A 19,762-nucleotide genomic window follows, 5' to 3' on the forward strand; every position below is an offset into this window, starting at 1 on the left:
CTCATTACTCTGTTACTCCTCCTGCCAGGGGGTAATACAGAACATACTACTCTTTTTGTTACTCCTCCTGGCCGGGGGTAATACAGCACTCACTACTCTGTTACTCCTCCTGGCAGGGGATAATACAGCACTCACTACTTTGTTACTCCTCCTGGCAGGGGGTAATACAGCACTCACTACTCTGTTACTCCTCCTGGCCGGGGGTAATACAGCGCTCACTACTCTGTTACTCCTCCTGGCCGGGGTTAATACAGCACTCACTACTCTGTTACTCCTCCTGGCAGGGGGTAATACAGCACTTACTACTCTGTTACTCCTCCTGGCAGGGGGTAATACAGCACTCACTACTCTGTTACTCCTCCTGGCCGGGGTTAATACAGCACTCACTACTCTGTTACTCCTCCTGCCAGGAGGTAATACAGCACTCACTACTCTGTTACTCCTCCTGGCAGGGGGTAATACAGCACACACTACTCTGTTACTCCTCCTGGCAGGGGGTAATACAGCACACACTACTCTGTTACTCGTCCTGGCTAGGGGAATACAGCACTCTCTACTCTGTTACTCCTCCTGGCCGGGTGTAATACAGCACTCTCTACTGTTTCTCATCCTGGCAGGGGGTAATACAGCATTCACTATTCTGTTACTCCTCCTTGTTGGGGGTAATACAGCACTCACTACTCTGTTACTCCTCCTGGCCGGGGTTAATACAGCACTCACTACTCTGTTACTCCTCCTGGCAGGGGGTAATACAGCACTCACTATTCTGTTACTCCTCCTGGCAGGGGGTAATACAGCACACACTACTCTGTTACTCGTCCTGGCTAGGGGAATACAGCACTCTCTACTCTGTTACTCCTCCTGGCCGGGTGTAATACAGCACTCTCTACTGTTTCTCATCCTGGCAGGGGGTAATACAGCACTCACTACTCTGTTACTGCTCTTGGCAGGGGGTAATACAGTACTCACTACTGTTACTCCTTCTGGCAGGGGTAATACAGTACTCACTATATTATTACTCCAACTGGCTGGGGGGAAATACAGAACTTACTACTCTGTTACTCCTCCTTGTTGGGGCTAATACAGCACTCACTACTCTGTTACTCCTCCTTGTTGGGGGTAATACAGCACTCACTACTCTGTTACTCCTCCTTGTTGGGGGTAATACAGCACTCACTACTCTGTTACTCCTCCTGGCAGGGGGTAATACAGCACTCACTACACTGTTACTCTTCCTGGCAGGGGGTAATACAGCACTCACTACTCTGTTACTCCTCCTGGCCGGGGGTAATACAGCACTCACTACTCTGTTACTCCTCCTGGCAGGGGGTAATACAGCTTTCACTACTCTGTTACTCCTCCTGACAGGGGGTAATACAGCACTCACTATTCTGTTACTCCTCCTGGCAGGGGGTAATACAGCATTCACTATTCTGTTACTCCTCCTGGCCGTGGGTAATACAGCACACACTACTCTGTTACTCCTCCTTGTTGGGGGTAATACAGCACTCACTACTCTGTTGCTCCTCCTGGCAGGGGGTAATACAGCACTCACTACTCTCTTACTCCTCTTGGCCGGGGGTAATACAGCACTCACTATTCTGTTACTCCTCCTGGCAGGGGGTAATACAGCACTCACTACTCTGTTACTCCTCCTGGCAGGGGCTAATACAGCACTCACTACTCTGTTACTCCTCCTTGTTGGGGGTAATACAGCACTCACTACTCTGTTACTCCTCCTTGTTGGGGGTAATACAGCACTCACTACTCTGTTACTCCTCCTGTCTTGGGGTAATACAGCACTCACTACTCTGTTACTCCTCCTGGCCAGGGTTAATACAGCACTCACTACTCTGTTACTCCTCCTGGCAGGGGGTAATACAGCACTCACTACTCTGTTACTCCTCCTGGCAGGGGGTAATACAGCACTCACTACTCTGTTACTCCTCCTGGCAGGGGGTAATACAGCACTCACTATTCTGTTACTCCTCCTGGCCGGGTGTAATACAGCACTCTCTACTGTTTCTCATCCAGGCAGGGGGTAATACAGCACTCACTACTCTGTTACTGCTCTTGGCAGGGGGTAATACAGTACTCACTACTGTTACTCCTCCTGGCAGGGGTAATACAGTTCTCACTATATTACTCCAACTGGCTGGGGGGAAATACAGAACTCACTACTCTGTTACTCCTCCTTGTTGGGGCTAATACAGCACTCACTACTCTGTTACTCCTCCTTGTTGGGGGTAATACAGCACTCACTACTCTGTTACTCCTCCTGGCAGGGGGTAATACAGCACTCACTTCTGTTACTCCTCCTGGCAGGGGGTAATACAGCACACACTACAGGGGGTCCCCTACTTAAGAACACCCGACTTACAGACGACCCCTAGTTGCAAACAGACCTCTGCATGATGATAATTTACTGTACTTTAGCCTTAGGCTACAATAAACAGCTGTAACAGTTAATAAAGATGTCTGCAATTAAGCTTTATTGTTAATCCTGGTTCTTTTGACAATCCAACATTTTTAAAATCCAGTTGTCACAAAGACCCCCAAAAATTTGGGTGGGGCTATAATGATAAAATATACAGTGACGACTTACATTCAAATTTAACTTAAAGGAAACCTACCACTTGTAGTGGCAGGTTTCCGATGGAAATACCGGGCACCAGCTCAGGGTGAGCTGGTGCCGGAGCTTATTTTAGTTAGTGTTTTAAACCGCGGTATCGCGGTTTAAAACACTTTTTAAACGTTATAGCCGGCGCAGGGAGGTACGCGCTCGGCTCTCATTCACTTCCTATGTAGCCGCGTGCACGGTACGTGCCGAGTGCGTACTTGCCTGCGCCGGCTATAAAGTTTAAAAAGTGTTTTAAACCGCGATACCGCGGTTTAAAACACTAACTAAAATAAGCTCCGGCACCAGCTCACCCTGAGCTGGTGCCCGGTATTTCCATCGGAAACCTGTCACTACAAGTGGTAGGTTTCCTTTAAGAACAAATCTACAGAACCTATATTGTACGTAAGCCGGGGATTGCCTCAACTCTGTTACTCCTCCTGGCAGGGGGTAATACAGCACTCACTACTGTTACTCCTCCTGGCAGGGGGTAATACAGCACTCACTACTGTTACTCCTCCTGGCAGGGGGGTAATACAGCACTCACTACGTTGTTACTCCTCCTGGCAGGGGGGGTAATACAGCACTTAATACCCTGTTACTCCTCCTGGCTGGGGGTAATACAGCACTCACTACTCTGTTACTCCTCCTGGCTGGGGGTAATACTGCACTCACTACTCTGTTACACCTCCTTGCGGGGGGTAATACAGCACTCACTACTCTGTTACACCTCCTGGCAGGAAGTAATAAAGCACTCACTACTCTGTTACTCCTCATCATATAGGGGACAGCATTAGTCTAGAGGGAGATGAAGTTCCAGGTGAGCACAGCGCCCCGCAGAGGACACACAGGGGACAGCATTAGTGTGGAGGGAGATGAAGCTGCAGGTGAGCACAGCGCCCCACAGAGGACACACAGGGGACAGCATTAGTCTGGAGGGAGATGAAGCTGCAGGTGAGCACAGCGCCCCACACAGGGGACAGCATTAGTCTGGAGGGAGATGAAGTTCCAGGTTAGCACAGCGCCCCACACAGGACACACAGGGGACAGCATTAGTCTGGAGGGAGATGAAGCTGCAGGTGAGCACAGCGCCCCACACAGGACACACAGGGGACGGCATTAGTCTGGAGGGAGATGAAGCTGCAGGTGAGCACAGCGCATCACACAGGGGACAGCATTAGTCTGGAGGGAGATGAAGCTGCAGGTGAGCACAGCGCCCCACACAGGACACACAGGGGACGGCATTAGTCTGGAGGGAGATGAAGCTGCAGGTGAGCACAGCGCATCACACAGGACACACAGGGGACAGCATTAGACTGGAGGGAGATGAAGCTGCAGGTGAGCACAGCGCCCCACACAGGGGACAGCAGCCGGCAACGCTGCCGTCGGCATCAAAAAGATGGCGCCGCCATCTTGCCACGGATCGACGCTCCCGATGATGTCGTCGGGGAGTGGCGATCCGTTGCCGTGACAGCTTCAGGTCTCACGAAGACCCGAAGCTGTCTCGTTTTAACCCATTCATTACAATGTGCTAATTGCACATTGTAATGAATGAGGAGGGAAATCCCCATATACTGCCATACTTTGGGATCCATCAGACAACCTAGGGTTAAAGTACCCTAGGGAGTCTGAAAAATAGTAAAAAGTAAAAAAAAAAAAAAATTATAAAAAAAACAAACATTAAAATTCAAATCACCCCCTTTCCCTAGAACTGATATAATTATAAACAGTGAAAATCATAAACACATCAGGTATCACCGCGTCTGAAAATGCCCGATCTATCAAAATATAAGAACTGTTTTTCACTGCGTTTAACCCCGTTAGAGGAAATAGTGCCCAAAGTGGAAAATGGCATTTTTTGCCATTTTGAAAAATATAAAAAAATTAATAAGTGATCAAAAGGTAGCACAGTCCTAAAAATTCTAGCAATGAAAACGCCATCAAAAGTCGCAAAAAAAAATGTACGCACCCAAAGCTCCATACACCAAAGTATGAAAAAGTTATTGGCGCCAGAAGATGGCAAAATAAAAAAAAATAAAAAATTTGTACAGGAGGTTTTCATGTTTGTAAATGTATGAAAACATTATAAAACCTATACAAATTTGGTATCCACATAATTGTAGCGACCCAAAGAATAAAGTAAACCTGTCATTTGGGGAGCACAGTGGAAGCTGTAAAATCCCATCCCACAAGAAAACGTTGCAAATGTGTTTTTTCACCATTTTCACTGGTGAAAAGCACCAACCTCCTTGTAAATGTCCAGTGGTGTGATTCTTACTTAATCCTGAGATTGATCTCCAGCCCTGTCCTCATCAACACCCACACCTCTTTAAATGGAGCAATCACTGAAACGATACTCCTACACTACTCCTTTTAGGGCGCTTTCACACGTTTCGTTTTGGTTGCGTTTTCATTGCGTTTGGAACGCATATACAACAGCTGATGTGAGGTAATTTGCCTAATTACATTACCGTTTACGTTTGTAAACGCAATGTTAACGCATATGTTAACAAAACACATGTGTTAACGCTTTGTTAACACATGTGTTAACATCACGTTTACGATGCGTTTTGTAAACGCATGCGTTAACAGTGATGAAATTGGGCAAATCACCTCTCCTCAGCTGTTGTATATGCGTTTCAAACGCAATGAAAACGCAGGTCAAAACGCAACGTGTGAATGCGCCCTCAATGTAGGCCTGCAATGAAGTTGAAATGTGTTTTGGGGGAAAAAGTTCATTTTCTAGGCACATATTGACTTTGCAATGAATTGCTGTTAAGCTGATCACCCTTTATAACATTCTGGGATATAGGCAAATTGCCATTTTAAAACCTGATGCAGGAGACTTTGTAAAAATTAACATTTGTATCTTTCTCAAAACTTTTGGCCATGACTGTATACAGCAGATAAGAGAGGGGGATATTACCTGGAGGCCGCACAGTATATACAGAGACCATATAACATGTGACAGGACATTATATATATATATATACAGCAGATAAGAGAGGGGGATATTACCTGGAGGCCGCACAGTATATACAGAGACCATATAACATGTGACAGGACATATATATATATATATATATATATACAGCAGATAAGAGAGGGGGATATTACCTGGGGGCTGCACAGTGTGGACAGAGACCGTATAACATGTGACAGGACATATATATATATACAGCAGATAAGAGAGGGGGATATTACCTGGGGGCTGCACAGTGTATACAGAGACCATATAACATGTGACAGGACATATATATATATATATACAGCAGATAAGAGAGGGGGATATTACCTGGGGGCTGCACAGTGTATACAGAGACCATATAACATGTGACAGGACATATATATATATATATATACAGCAGATAAGAGAGGGGGATATTACCTGGGGGCCGCACAGTGTATACAGAGACCATATAACATGTGACAGGACATATATATATATATACACAGCAGATAAGAGAGGGGGATATTACCTGGGGGCCGCACAGTGTATACAGAGACCATATAACATGTGACAGGACATACATATATATATATATATACAGCAGATAAGAGAGGAGGATATTACCTGGAGGCTGCACAGTGTATACAGAGACCATATAACATGTGACAGGACATATATATATACAGCAGATAAGAGAGGGGGATATTACCTGGAGGCCGCACAGTGTAGACAGAGACCATATAACATGTGACAGGACATATATATATATATATACAGCAGATAAGAGAGGGGGATATTACCTGGAGGCTGCACAGTGTATACAGAGACCATATAACATGTGACAGGACATATATATATATATATATACAGCAGATAAGAGAGGGGGATATTACCTGGAGGCCGCACAGTGTATACAGAGACCATATAACATGTGACAGGACATATATATATATATATATATATATATATATATATATACAGCAGATAAGAGAGGGGGATATTACCTGGGGGCCGCACAGTGTATACAGAGACCATATAACATGTGACAGGACATATATATATATATACACAGCAGATAAGAGAGGGGGATATTACCTGGGGGCCGCACAGTGTATACAGAGACCATATAACATGTGACAGGACATATATATATATATATACAGCAGATAAGAGAGGAGGATATTACCTGGAGGCTGCACAGTGTATACAGAGACCATATAACATGTGACAGGACATATATATATACAGCAGATAAGAGAGGGGGATATTACCTGGAGGCTGCACAGTGTATACAGAGACCATATAACATGTGACAGGACATATATATATATATATATACAGCAGATAAGAGAGGGGGATATTACCTGGAGGCCGCACAGTGTGGACAGAGACCATATAACATGTGACAGGACATATATATATATATATATATACAGCAGATAAGAGAGGGGGATATTACCTGGAGGCCGCACAGTGTATACAGAGACCATATAACATGTGACAGGACATATATATATATATATACAGCAGATAAGAGAGGGGGATATTACCTGGAGGCTGCACAGTGTGGACAGAGACCATATAACATGTGACAGGACATATATATATATATATATATATACAGCAGATAAGAGAGGGGGATATTACCTGGAGGCTGCACAGTGTATACAGAGACCATATAACATGTGACAGGACATATATATATATATACAGCAGATAAGAGAGGGGGATATTACCTGGAGGCTGCACAGTGTATACAGAGACCATATAACATGTGACAGGACATATATATATATATACAGCAGATAAGAGAGGGGGATATTACCTGGAGGCTGCACAGTGTGGACAGAGACCATATAACATGTGACAGGACATATATATATATATATATACAGCAGATAAGAGAGGGGGATATTACCTGGAGGCCGCACAGTGTATACAGAGACCATATAACATGTGACAGGACATATATATATATATATATATACAGCAGATAAGAGAGGGGGATATTACCTGGAGGCTGCACAGTGTGGACAGAGACCATATAACATGTGACAGGACATATATATGTATATACAGCAGATAAGAGAGGGGGATATTACCTGGAGGCCGCACAGTGTATACAGAGACCATATAACATGTGACAGGACATATATATATATATACAGCAGATAACAGAGGGGGACATTACCTGGAGGCTGCACAGTGTGGACAGAGACCATATAACATGTGACAGGACATATATATATATATATATATATATATATATATATACAGCAGATAAGAGAGGTGGATATTACCTGGAGGCCACACAGTGTGGACAGAGACCATATAACATGTGACAGGACATATATATATATATATATACAGCAGATAAGAGAGGGGGATATTACCTGGAGGCCGCACAGTGTATACAGAGACCATATAACATGTGACAGGACATATATATATACACAGCAGATAAGAGAGTGGGATATTACCTGGGGGCTGCACAGTGTATACAGAGACCATATAACATGTGACAGGACATATATATATACAGCAGATAAGAGAGGGGGATATTACCTTGGGGCTGCACAGTGTATACAGAGACCATATAACATGTGACAGGACATATATATATATACAGCAGATAAGAGAGGGGGATATTACCTGGAGGCTGCACAGTGTATACAGAGACCATATAACATGTGACAGGACATATATATATATATATACAGCAGATAAGAGAGGGGGATATTACCTGGAGGCTGCACAGTGTATACAGAGACCATATAACATGTGACAGGACATATATATATATACAGCAGATAAGAGAGGAGGATATTACCTGGAGGCTGCACAGTGTATACAGAGACCATATAACATGTGACAGGACATATGTATATATACAGCAGATAAGAGAGGGGGATATTACCTGGAGGCTGCACAGTGTATACAGAGACCATATAACATGTGACAGGACATATATATATACAGCAGATAAGAGAGGGGGATATTACCTGGGGGCCGCACAGTGTAGACAGAGACCATATAACATGTGACAGGACATATATATATATACAGCAGATAAGAGAGGGGGATATTACCTGGAGGCCGCACAGTGTATACAGAGACCATATAACATGTGACAGGACATATATATATATACAGCGGATAAGAGAGGGGGATATTACCTGGAGGCCGCACAGTGTGGACAGAGACCATATAACATGTGACAGGACATATATATATATACAGCGGATAAGAGAGGGGGATATTACCTGGAGGCCGCACAGTGTATACAGAGACCATATAACATGTGACAGGACATATATATATATACAGCGGATAAGAGAGGGGGATATTACCTGGAGGCTGCACAGTGTATACAGAGACCATATAACATGTGACAGGACATATATATATATATATATATACAGCAGATAAGAGAGGGGGATATTACCTGGAGGCTGCACAGTGTATACAGAGACCATATAACATGTGACAGGACATAAGACAGCAGATAAGAGAGGGGGATATTACCTGGGGGCCGCACAGTGTGGACAGAGACCATATAACATGTGACAGGACATATATATATATACAGCAGATAAGAGAGGGGGATATTACCTGGGGGCCGCACAGTGTGGACAGAGACCATATAACATGTGACAGGACATATATATATATATACAGCAGATAAGAGAGGGGGATATTACCTGGAGGCTGCACAGTGTGGACAGAGACCATATAACATGTGACAGGACATATATATATATACAGCGGATAAGAGAGGGGGATATTACCTGGAGGCCGCACAGTGTATACAGAGACCATATAACATGTGACAGGACATATATATATATACAGCGGATAAGAGAGGGGGATATTACCTGGAGGCTGCACAGTGTATACAGAGACCATATAACATGTGACAGGACATATATATATATATATATATACAGCAGATAAGAGAGGGGGATATTACCTGGAGGCTGCACAGTGTATACAGAGACCATATAACATGTGACAGGACATATATATATATATATATATACAGCAGATAAGAGAGAGGGATATTACAATTTCCATTAGTCCGTGAGGCAGCACGCATATGGGATTTATCCCCTAGGTACAGCTCAGAAGAGAACAGGTTACCAAGCAGTAGGAGACAATTAAACAATTAGTGTCTTGGCTGACTCCACCTATATAAGGCCGGAGCACACACACAACCCTTGTATGGTATATAGCAGTAACGTTTCATCATTTAAGGGCGGGAAAGTTGTGCTGCCTCACGGACTAAAAGAAATGGAAATTTCGGTAAGAAAATTTCCTCCTCCTTTTTCGTCCGTTCGGCAAGCAGTACTTATGGGGAGGGATCTTAGTCGCCTGTTGCAGCAGCACTGTTCACTGGTGGGCAAACATCCGTTTATGATGAGGAGCAACCAGGACGGCTGGCAGACATTGTTACTGAGGAAATCCTTCAAAAAGTCCACAATTTGATACTCGCTGATCGACGAACAAAAGTGCGCGAAGTAGCAGAGGCCGTAGGTGCGTCCACCGTACCGGCAATTAATATTTTACATGATTAATGGCGATGAAAAAATTGTCGATCTGATGGGAGCCACGATTGCTCAAGGTGGACAACAAGTGGACGCGGCTGGTAACTTGGAAGCAGTGTTTGGAGCAATTTAAGCGAGATCCAGAGGAGTTTTTGCGTTGAGTTGTCACCGTTGATGAAACCTGGATTCATCATTACACACCAGAAACTAAGCAACAATCAAAACAATGGATTTCTCCCGGTGAATCTGCTCCAAAGAAGGCGAAGACTTTTTGGGATGCGAACGGTGTCTTCCTCATGGATTTTTTTTAGAAAAAGGAAGAACGATCACTTGACAATACTGCAGTGAGTTATTGGAAAGGTTCAACAAAAAAAAGGAGACGCGGCCGCATTTGAAAAAGAAGGTGCTGTTTTACCACGATAACGCACCAGCACATTCATCCGGTGTTATCACTGCTAAACTGCATGAATTGCGTTATGAATTGCTGTCGCACCTCCGTATTCACCCGATCTGGCTCCCTACGACTTTTTCTTGTTCCCCAACGTGAAGAAATGGCTTACGGGAAAAAATGTTACTTAAACGAGGAAGTCATTCCCGAGACAGAGTCGTATTTTAGAGAGTTCAACAAATCCTATAGTTTTATAAAATGGCAGGAATATTGGGAGAAGTGTATCTTTCTAAAAGGCGACTATGTTGAAAAAAAAAATAAAAAATTTGTGTGTGTATATAGCAGGACATTATACATATATGTGTGTATATGTCCTGTTATATGGTCTCTGTCCACACTGTGCAGCCTCCAGGTAATATCCCCCTCTCTTATCTGCTGTGTATATATACACTCACCGGCCACTTTATTAGGTACACCATGCTAGTAACGGGTTGGACCCCCTTTTGTCTTCAGAACTGCCTCAGTTCTTTGTGGCATAGATACAACAAGGTGCTGGAAGCTCCTCAGAGATTTTGGTCCATATTGACATGATGGCATCACACAGTTGCCGCAGATTTGTCGGCTGCACATCCATGATGCGAATCTCCCGTTCCACCACATCCCAAAGATGCTCTATTGGATTGAGATCTGGTGACTGTGGAGGCCATTTGTGTCCAGTGACCTCATTGTCATGTTCAAGAAACCAGTCTGAGATGATTCCAGCTTTATGACATGGCGCATTATCCTGCTGAAAGTAGCCATCAGATGTTACAGGGTACATTGTGCTCATAAAGGGATGGACATGGTCAGCAACAATACTCAGGTAGGCTGTGGCGTTGTACCAAGGGGCCCAAAGACACCATGACACCACCACCACCAGCCTGACCCGCTGATACAAGGCAGGATGGATCCATGACAGCACCACCACCAGCCTGAGCCGCTGATACAAGGCAGGATGGATCCATGACACCACCACCACCAGCCTGAGCCGCTGATACAAGGCAGGATGGATCCATGACACCACCACCACCAGCCTGACCCGCTGATACAAGGCAGGATGGATCCATGACACCACCACCACCAGCCTGACACACTGATACAAGGCAGGATGGATCCATGCTTTCATGTTGTTGACGCCAAATTCTGACCCTACCATCCGAATGTCACAGCAGAAATCGAGACTCATCAGACCAGGCAACGTTTTTCCAATCTACTACTGTCCAATTTCGATGAGCTTGTGCAAATTGTAGCCTCAGTTTCCTGTTCTTAGCTGAAAGGAGTGGCACCCGGTGTGGTCTTCTGCTGCTGTAGCCCATCTGCCTCACAGTTGGACGTACTGTGCGTTCAGAGATGCTCTTCTGCCTACCTTGGTTGTAACGGGTGGCGATTTGAGTCACTGTTGCCTTTCTATCAGCTCGAACCAGTCTGCCCATTCTCCTCTGACCTCTGGCATCAACAAGGCATTTCCGCCCACAGAACTGCCGCTCACTGGATGTTTTTTCTTTTTCGGATCATTCTCTGTAAACCCTAGAGATGGTTGTGCGTGAAAATCCCAGTAGATCAGCAGTTTCTGAAATACTCAGGCTTGATGAAGGTGTCACACACCGAAACGTCGCCACTTGTTTAATAAAGTTCACCTTTTATTTTGAAATTTGAACCACGGAGTGCTGCCCGCTTTTTACTTTATTTATCTACAAGAGGATCAAGCCAGAACCTTTGGGAGCGCTGCACCCCTCCTTATTTGGAGTCCATAAGATTGTGCTGACTTGGATTTTACTTCTTCTACATCATTGGCATCAAGGTTGCTTTGCACGTCTTTTTCTTCAATTTTAATCAATATGGAGTCTCTCTTTCTGAAATACTCAGACCAGCCCTTCTGGCACCAACAACCATGCCACGTTCAAAGGCCTCAAATCTACTCATAGTATACCTATAGTAACCAATCACGGCTCAGCTGCCGCAGCAGACAATAGCTCCTGTATATGGTGGGTAATAAGTGGAATTTGGAAAGCGTGGGGTGAAAATTTTGGCTCAAAACCTATTATATGACGTTCCCTGAGTCACATGGAGCGGCTGTGCAAAATTTGGTGATTGTAAACGCGACGGTGCAGATTCCTTTAGCGGACGGACACACACATACACCTTTATATACTAGATCAGTGGTGGTGAACCTTTTAGAGACCGAGTGCCCAAACTACAACCAAAATCCACTTATTTACTGTGAAGTGCCAGCATGGCATTTTTAGCAGTAACTTATTGCTACCTGTTCTTCCTCATCTTTCAATCGTAACGTCCCCCTGAGGCCACCAATACAGTTGAAATAAGGAGGGCAAATTCGGACTCTAATAGTAGCTTCTCTCCAGGGTCTCTCTTTACAGGAAGAATGGTGGATCCAGCAGGAGGATATTTTAAAGTGTTGCTTTAACCCCTTAAGGACCAGGCCCTTTTTCGTTTTTGCGTTTTTATTTTTCACTTCCCACATTCAAAAATCTATAACTTTTTTATTTTTCCATGTAAAGAGCTGTGTGACGGCTTATTTTCTGTGTAACAAATAGCACTTCGTAGTGGTAGTATTCAATATTCCATGTCATGTACTTGGAACCGGGAAAAAAATTCTAAATGCAGTGAAAATGATGAAAAAACACATTTGCGCCATTTCTTGTGGGCTTGGTTTTTACAGCTTTCACTGTGCGTCCCAAATGACAGGTGTATTTAATACATTGGGTCAGTATGATCACGGGGATACCAAATTTGTATAGGTTTTAAAATATTTTCATACATTTACAAAAATTAAAACCTCCTGTACAGAAATTCTTCACTTTGCCATCTTCTTGCGCTAAAAACTTTTTCATACTTTAGTGTACGGAGCTGTGGGTGGTATAATTTTTTGTGCCTTTTGATGACGTTTTCAATGCTTTTATTTTTAGGACTGTACAACCTTTTGATCACTTTTTATAGAATTTTTTTCTATTTTTCCTAAATGGCAAAAAAATGCCATTTGCGACTTTGGGCGCTATTTTCCGTTACGAGGTTAAACGCAGTGAAAAACGGTTATTATATTTTGATCGGGCATTTTCGGACTTGGTGATACCTAATGTGTGTGATTTTTACTGTTTATTTATATCAGTTCTAGGGAAAGAGGGGTGATTTGAATTTCTATGTTTTTTTAATATAATTTTTTTTTTTTTACTTCATTTATTTTTGTTTTACTATTTTTCAAACTCCCTAGGGTACTTTAACCCTAGGTTATTTGATTGATACTATCATATACTGCCATACTACAGTATGGCAGTATATGGTGATTTTGCACACCATCTATTACAATGTGCAAATCGCACATTGTAATAGATAGGCTGTCATGGCAACGGATCAAAGGGTTAAAGCCTGCAATCGGTGCTTGCGACGGGCATTTGCTTCATTATGAAGCAAATGCCCCGTGAGTATGGAGAGGGCTCAGCCCGTGAGCCCTCTTCATACTCCCCCATGCGCAGCAAGACGTAAGGTTACGTCTTATTGCGCTATGGGGTTAAAATAAAGCGGAGAGCAGCATCTCCTCTTAAGTTGCATGGGACAGCAGGAAGATTTGGTCCTGTTTGGTGAACTCTGTCCTGGGGCGATGACCTGAGTGCCCACAGAAATGGCTCTGAGTGCCACCTCTGGCACCAGTGCCATAGGTTTGCCACCACTTTACTAGAAGATGAGCTGTCTGCCCTGCCTTCTTTATGATTATCTATCCTGTACAGGGTCATAACACCAGGAATCACAAAAATGTCACCTGTGCAGTTCTATCCAGTATTCGGGTATTTTACTTTTCTTTCTTCCTGGTAGAAATCTTATTTCTCTCCACACTATGCGGGCTTCAGGTAATATCCCCCTCTCTTATCTGCTGTATATATATGTATATATATATATATATGTCCTGTCACATGTTATATGGTCTCTGTCCACACTGTGCAGCCTCCAGGTAATATCCCCCTCTCTTATCTGCTGTATATATATATGTCCTGTCACATGTTATATGGTCTCTGTATACACTGTGCGGCCTCCAGGTAATATCCCCCTCTCTTATCTGCTGTATATATATATATATATATATATATGTCCTGTCACATGTTATATGGTCTCTGTATACACTGTGCGGCCTCCAGGTAATATCCCCCTCTCTTATCTGCTGTATATATATATATGTCCTGTCACATGTTATATGGTCTCTGTCCACACTGTGCAGCCCCCAGGTAATATCCCCCTCTCTTATCTGCTGTATATATATATATGTCCTGTCACATGTTATATGGTCTCTGTATACACTGTGCAGCCTCCAGGTAATATCCCCCTCTCTTATCTGCTGTATATATATATATGTCCTGTCACATGTTATATGGTCTCTGTATACACTGTGCGGCCTCCAGGTAATATCCCCCTCTCTTATCTGCTGTGTATATATATATATGTCCTGTCACATGTTATATGGTCTCTGTATACACTGTGCAGCCTCCAGGTAATATCCCCCTCTCTTATCTGCTGTATATATATATATATATGTCCTGTCACATGTTATATGGTCTCTGTATACACTGTGCAGCCTCCAGGTAATATCCCCCTCTCTTATCTGCTGTATATATATATATGTCCTGTCACATGTTATATGGTCTCTGTCCACACTATGCGGGCTTCAGGTAATATCCCCCTCTCTTATCTGCTGTGTATATATATATATATATTTATATGTCCTGTCACATGTTATATGGTCTCTGTCCACACTGTGCAGCCTCCAGGTAATATCCCCCTCTCTTATCTGCTGTATATATATATATATATATATATATATATATGTCCTGTCACATGTTATATGGTCTTCTTCTTAGCTGGCTCATTAGGCTCCGCTCACTAAGAAGAGCCGGCTCTTGAACAGGCCAATCCGTAACCCCATACCACTCCACTTTTAACCCAATTTTATCTGGTTAAAGGGACCTGGCGAGCCGTTTAGGGGAGGGGTTTCTTGAGTCATCAGCTCACTAAGGTGAGCTGGCTTCATGTTGTTCACGTGAATGAGCCGGCTCTTTGTGCCGGTTCGTTCGCGTATGACCTATCACCATCGCTCCCAACATTTTTTAGAAGGGAAGGAAGGATAAAATGGCGGCACGCGTAGCGATCCCCCTAAGCCAAACCCCCAATCTCGCCTGGGTCACTCCCCAAATTTTTACCATAATAAGTCATCCTCTCAATAATAACATTATTGACCCCTCCCCCAGCTCTGTACTCCAAAGTATGAAAAAGTTATTAGCTTCAGATGATGGTGAAATGTTTTTTTCTTTTTTGTACACATTCATTTAACTTTTGAAAATGTATTAAAACACATTAAAACCTTTATATATAAATTTGGTATCACTGCGATCGTACCGAACCAAAGAATAAAGTAAAGTTGTTATTTTGAGCACACAGTGACAGTCATAAAAAATGAGCCCACAAGAACGTGACGCAAATGCATTTTTCCAATTGTTCCACATTTGGAATTTTTTTTCCTGCTTCCCAATACATGGCCTGGAATAATAAATAACATCACTGAGAAGAAAAATTTGTTATGCACGAAATAAGCCCTTACACAGGTCTGTACACGGAAAAATTAAAAAGTTCTGCGAGAAATGAGCGAATGAACCCTGCGTCTTTCAGGGGTTAAATATTACCTTCATTTTCTTAGAACTCAAAGATGAATAAATAATATACTGATAAATGAATAAATAAATGTAGGTAATCCTACAATTCCCCAATCTATCAAAATATAGAAATGATTGTTTCATACAGTGAACACCATAATGATAAATAAAACATCCTAATGTCTAAATCGCCGCTATTTTTCCTCACACAAAAAGAAAGTGATCAAATCTCGTACAGTCACCAAAATGGGATAAATGAAAAAATAAAGAAATTTTGTATTTTCTTGATTGTACTGGGAAGGGGACATTTGAAGCGCACAGTAAAAGCTGGGAAAGCAGAGTAAGAAAATGGTGCAAATGTGTTTTTTCATTAAAAATAATTATTACCGGTACATGTTCTTAGCTTGCATGGAGTAATAGAATTTGCTTTTGATTGAGCAGAGTAAAAAATGGTGATGCAAACACTGAAATAAGGTGACAGACAGTGGCGTAATAAGACTGTAATGTGCCACGGTACAAACTTTATGTCAGGTCCCCATATAGCAAAAACCCACAGCGATGTCCACACATTATATTGTGCCTGTAATGAATGTAATGTAAATATACCAGAAATGAATATACTGCACACAGAAATATATACCAGCATTTGATCTGATATGTATATAAATATAGTGACAATAAATGTACTATTCACATAGCAAACAATTTGTCCATTAGGACATCTGTACCCATTGGTCAATAAAACTTAACTTTTAATTATGTACTTAAAAGGTGGACCAACCAAAAAAGAAAATGTTTAAAATTTCTCAAACAGTTCTTACTAAAGGCAGTATAATCGAGGGCATATACAACAATAGAAGTGCCCCACAGTATTGTGTAACTTTATAGCCCTGGTACCCCTGAGGATGCCACGTCACGTGGCGAAACATGTCGGGGGGGCTACTGTGTTTTTAGAATCAGTTCCTCCAGGCAGCTTTAACATTTTCGTATGAATGTGTGTTGGTAGTGAGTGCTCAGATAATAGGGCAAGTGTATAGGAATCCTCCCTTCCCCTCTCCCCTCCTCCCCTTAGCACGCTTAGGGTGAAGACACACATGGCGTTTTTGGGCCGTTTTTGGGCCGTTTTTACTAAGTGCGTTTTCAGATAGTCAAAAACGCATGCGTTAAAAAACGCATCCGTTTTTTAAAAACGCGTGCGTTTTCAAAAAACGCATGCGTTTTCAAAAAACAGATGCGTTTTTTAACGCATGCGTTTTTAACGATCTGAAAACGCAATTAGTAAAAACGGCCCAAAAACGCCATGTGTGTCTTCACCCTTAGTCTTTATGTTAGAGTTCGTATGCACTCAACTAGACCTTGCATGGTGCGATTTCTAAAAGGGAAGAGGCTATGTGGGATAGGGTCCACACACCTATAGAGCATTAGCCCAACTCCGTGGCTACCTCAGCGGTTACATTGGAGAGCCATAACGGAGCAGCACGACTGTTACACAATACTGTGGGGCACTTCTATTGTTGTATATGCCCTCGATTATACTGCCTTTAGTAAGAACTGTTTGAGAAATTTTAAACATTTTCTTTTTTGGTTGGTCCACCTTTCAAGTACATAATTAAAAGTTTTATTGACCAATTGGTGCAGATGTCCTAATGGACAAGTTGTTTGCTATGTGAATCGACTTTTTCAAGTACCCAGTCAACCATTGATCAGTGTGCATAAACCCTATCTATCCTATAATAAATGTACTGCACACCTGGGCTGTGATACATGTAGCAGAAATATGCGGCCTTTTCCATCAGTGCTGGCCTGGTCCATATCCTGGTGGTCTCCTCACAGGCTTCAATTACCCATCAGGTATAGATCCTCAGGGTGCGGTCACATGTTGCAGTTAAAACTGCATCGCAATCAGCTTTGAGGTGGTTTTAGGTGCAGTTTTGGCAATTGAACAGGTGAAAGACATGAACTGAACGAGTGAATGACATTTGTGGAGCAGGTTTCCCCTTCAAAATCAAATTAACTGGTTCACTTCATGTCTTTCACCTGTTCAATTGACAAAACTGCACCTAAAACCACCACAAAGATGATTGTGATGCAGTTTTAACTGCAACGTGTGACTGCACCCTCAAGGTGCGGTCACACGTTGCAGTTAAAAATGCATCAAAATCAGCTTTGAGGTGGTTTTAGGTGCAGTTTTGTCAATTAAACAGGTGAAAGACATGAACTGAATGAGTGAATTTGACTTTGAAGGGGAAACCTGCTCCACAAATGTCATTCACCCGTTCAGTTCATGTCTTTCACCTGTTCAATTGACAAAACTGCACATAAAACCTCCTCAGGGTGCGTTCACACGTTGCAGTTAAAACTGCATCGCAATCAGCTTTGAGGAGGTTTTAGGTGCAGTTTTGTCAATTTAACAGGTGAAAGACATGAACTGAACGGGTGAATGACATTTGTGGAGCAGGTTTCCCCTTCAAAATCAAATTCACTCGTTCAGTTCATGCCTTTCATCTGTTCAATTGACAAAACTGCACCTAAAACCTCCTCAAAGCTGATTGCGATGCCGTTTTAACTGCAACGTGTGACCGCATCCTCCGAATAACTTCTCCCGGCCTTCACTGCAGGATTTGCCAGCCAGGTCTCTCCAGCTCCTTGCAACACATCTCCACACTGTGCCGCTAAAAATATCACAGTTATTTACAATATAGTTTCTCTTGGATAACCACAATGTCCCACACTTTGCGGCTAAGATGAATTATGTCGTGGCCACGAATGGAGATATGTAGACACTGCATGTTTTTGCCATGTGCTTCTTACTAGAGTCATATTGTGCTTTTTCTTTTCTAGATTTTTACTGTGATGTTATGATATGTCTTGTCAGGTGAAGTGTTTTGTAATCACAGCATAAAAATTTCCCATTTTTGTGATAAAATAAAATGTAAATAACAAACATTTACTCCATACAACTTGCATCCAAAAACGGATGCATTTTGAAACAGACTGAAAACGCATGCTTATAAATGGACTAAAAATGCCATGTGTGGCATCACCCTCCGGGTGCGGTTTTGCATGTTTACCATGCGTTTGGGTAGTTTTGAAATAGTTTTTCTTCATTTCTGAAAGTGGAAGCAGCTGTGAAAGTGTCGACACTGGTGCTTACACGTCCAGCAATGAAGAAAAGCATTGTAAAACCATCCAAAAACATCGTAACATGCAAAAACACAGTAAAATGTGTCATTTTCTGGGGGATGAGCTGACATTTTCGTGAATACCATTTTGAGAACCTCTTGGTTAGTTAGTTATAAAATTATACCGGTCTGGCTATTATCCCGCATCATGTCACTAGGCTTCTTGTAAGTCATAGTTGATCTAGAGGGAGCTGCCTGCAAGGAAGCCAAGAGGCAACATTTTCTTATCTCACCTTGAAAAGTATTTGCAGACAGTAATAGAGAAATCCATGTAACACATAAAAAAAGGGAATGTCTCCTTGTGTGGATGAAACGTTACAAAATGGTCAAACTAGTAAATATATAAAGTTTTTGAAATAAATATAAGATAACCGTCTGCCCTAAGGGA

The 19,762-nt window shown here is 42.7% G+C and overlaps 2 protein-coding genes across 2 annotated transcripts in view; one reads left to right on the forward strand and one right to left on the reverse strand.

Moving 5' to 3' along the window:
• The window catches only part of LOC140069241 (uncharacterized), a 381,540-nt gene extending 375,987 nt beyond the window's left edge, over positions 1 to 5,553 (reverse strand). The window contains exon 1 of the mRNA XM_072114703.1: positions 5,544 to 5,553. The gene's annotated coding sequence lies outside the window, so the exon portion shown is untranslated. The remainder of the gene's footprint in view (positions 1 to 5,543) is intronic.
• A 4,580-nt stretch (positions 5,554 to 10,133) lies between these two features.
• Positions 10,134 to 19,762, forward strand: part of LOC140068906 (NACHT, LRR and PYD domains-containing protein 6-like) — a 65,347-nt gene continuing 55,718 nt past the window's right edge. Inside the window, exon 1 of the mRNA XM_072114265.1 lies at positions 10,134 to 10,212. Coding sequence (XP_071970366.1) covers positions 10,134 to 10,212 — 79 coding nt within the window. The remainder of the gene's footprint in view (positions 10,213 to 19,762) is intronic.

Source organism: Engystomops pustulosus, chromosome 7 (genome assembly GCF_040894005.1).
Source record: "Engystomops pustulosus chromosome 7, aEngPut4.maternal, whole genome shotgun sequence".
NCBI lineage: Eukaryota > Metazoa > Chordata > Amphibia > Anura > Leptodactylidae > Engystomops > Engystomops pustulosus.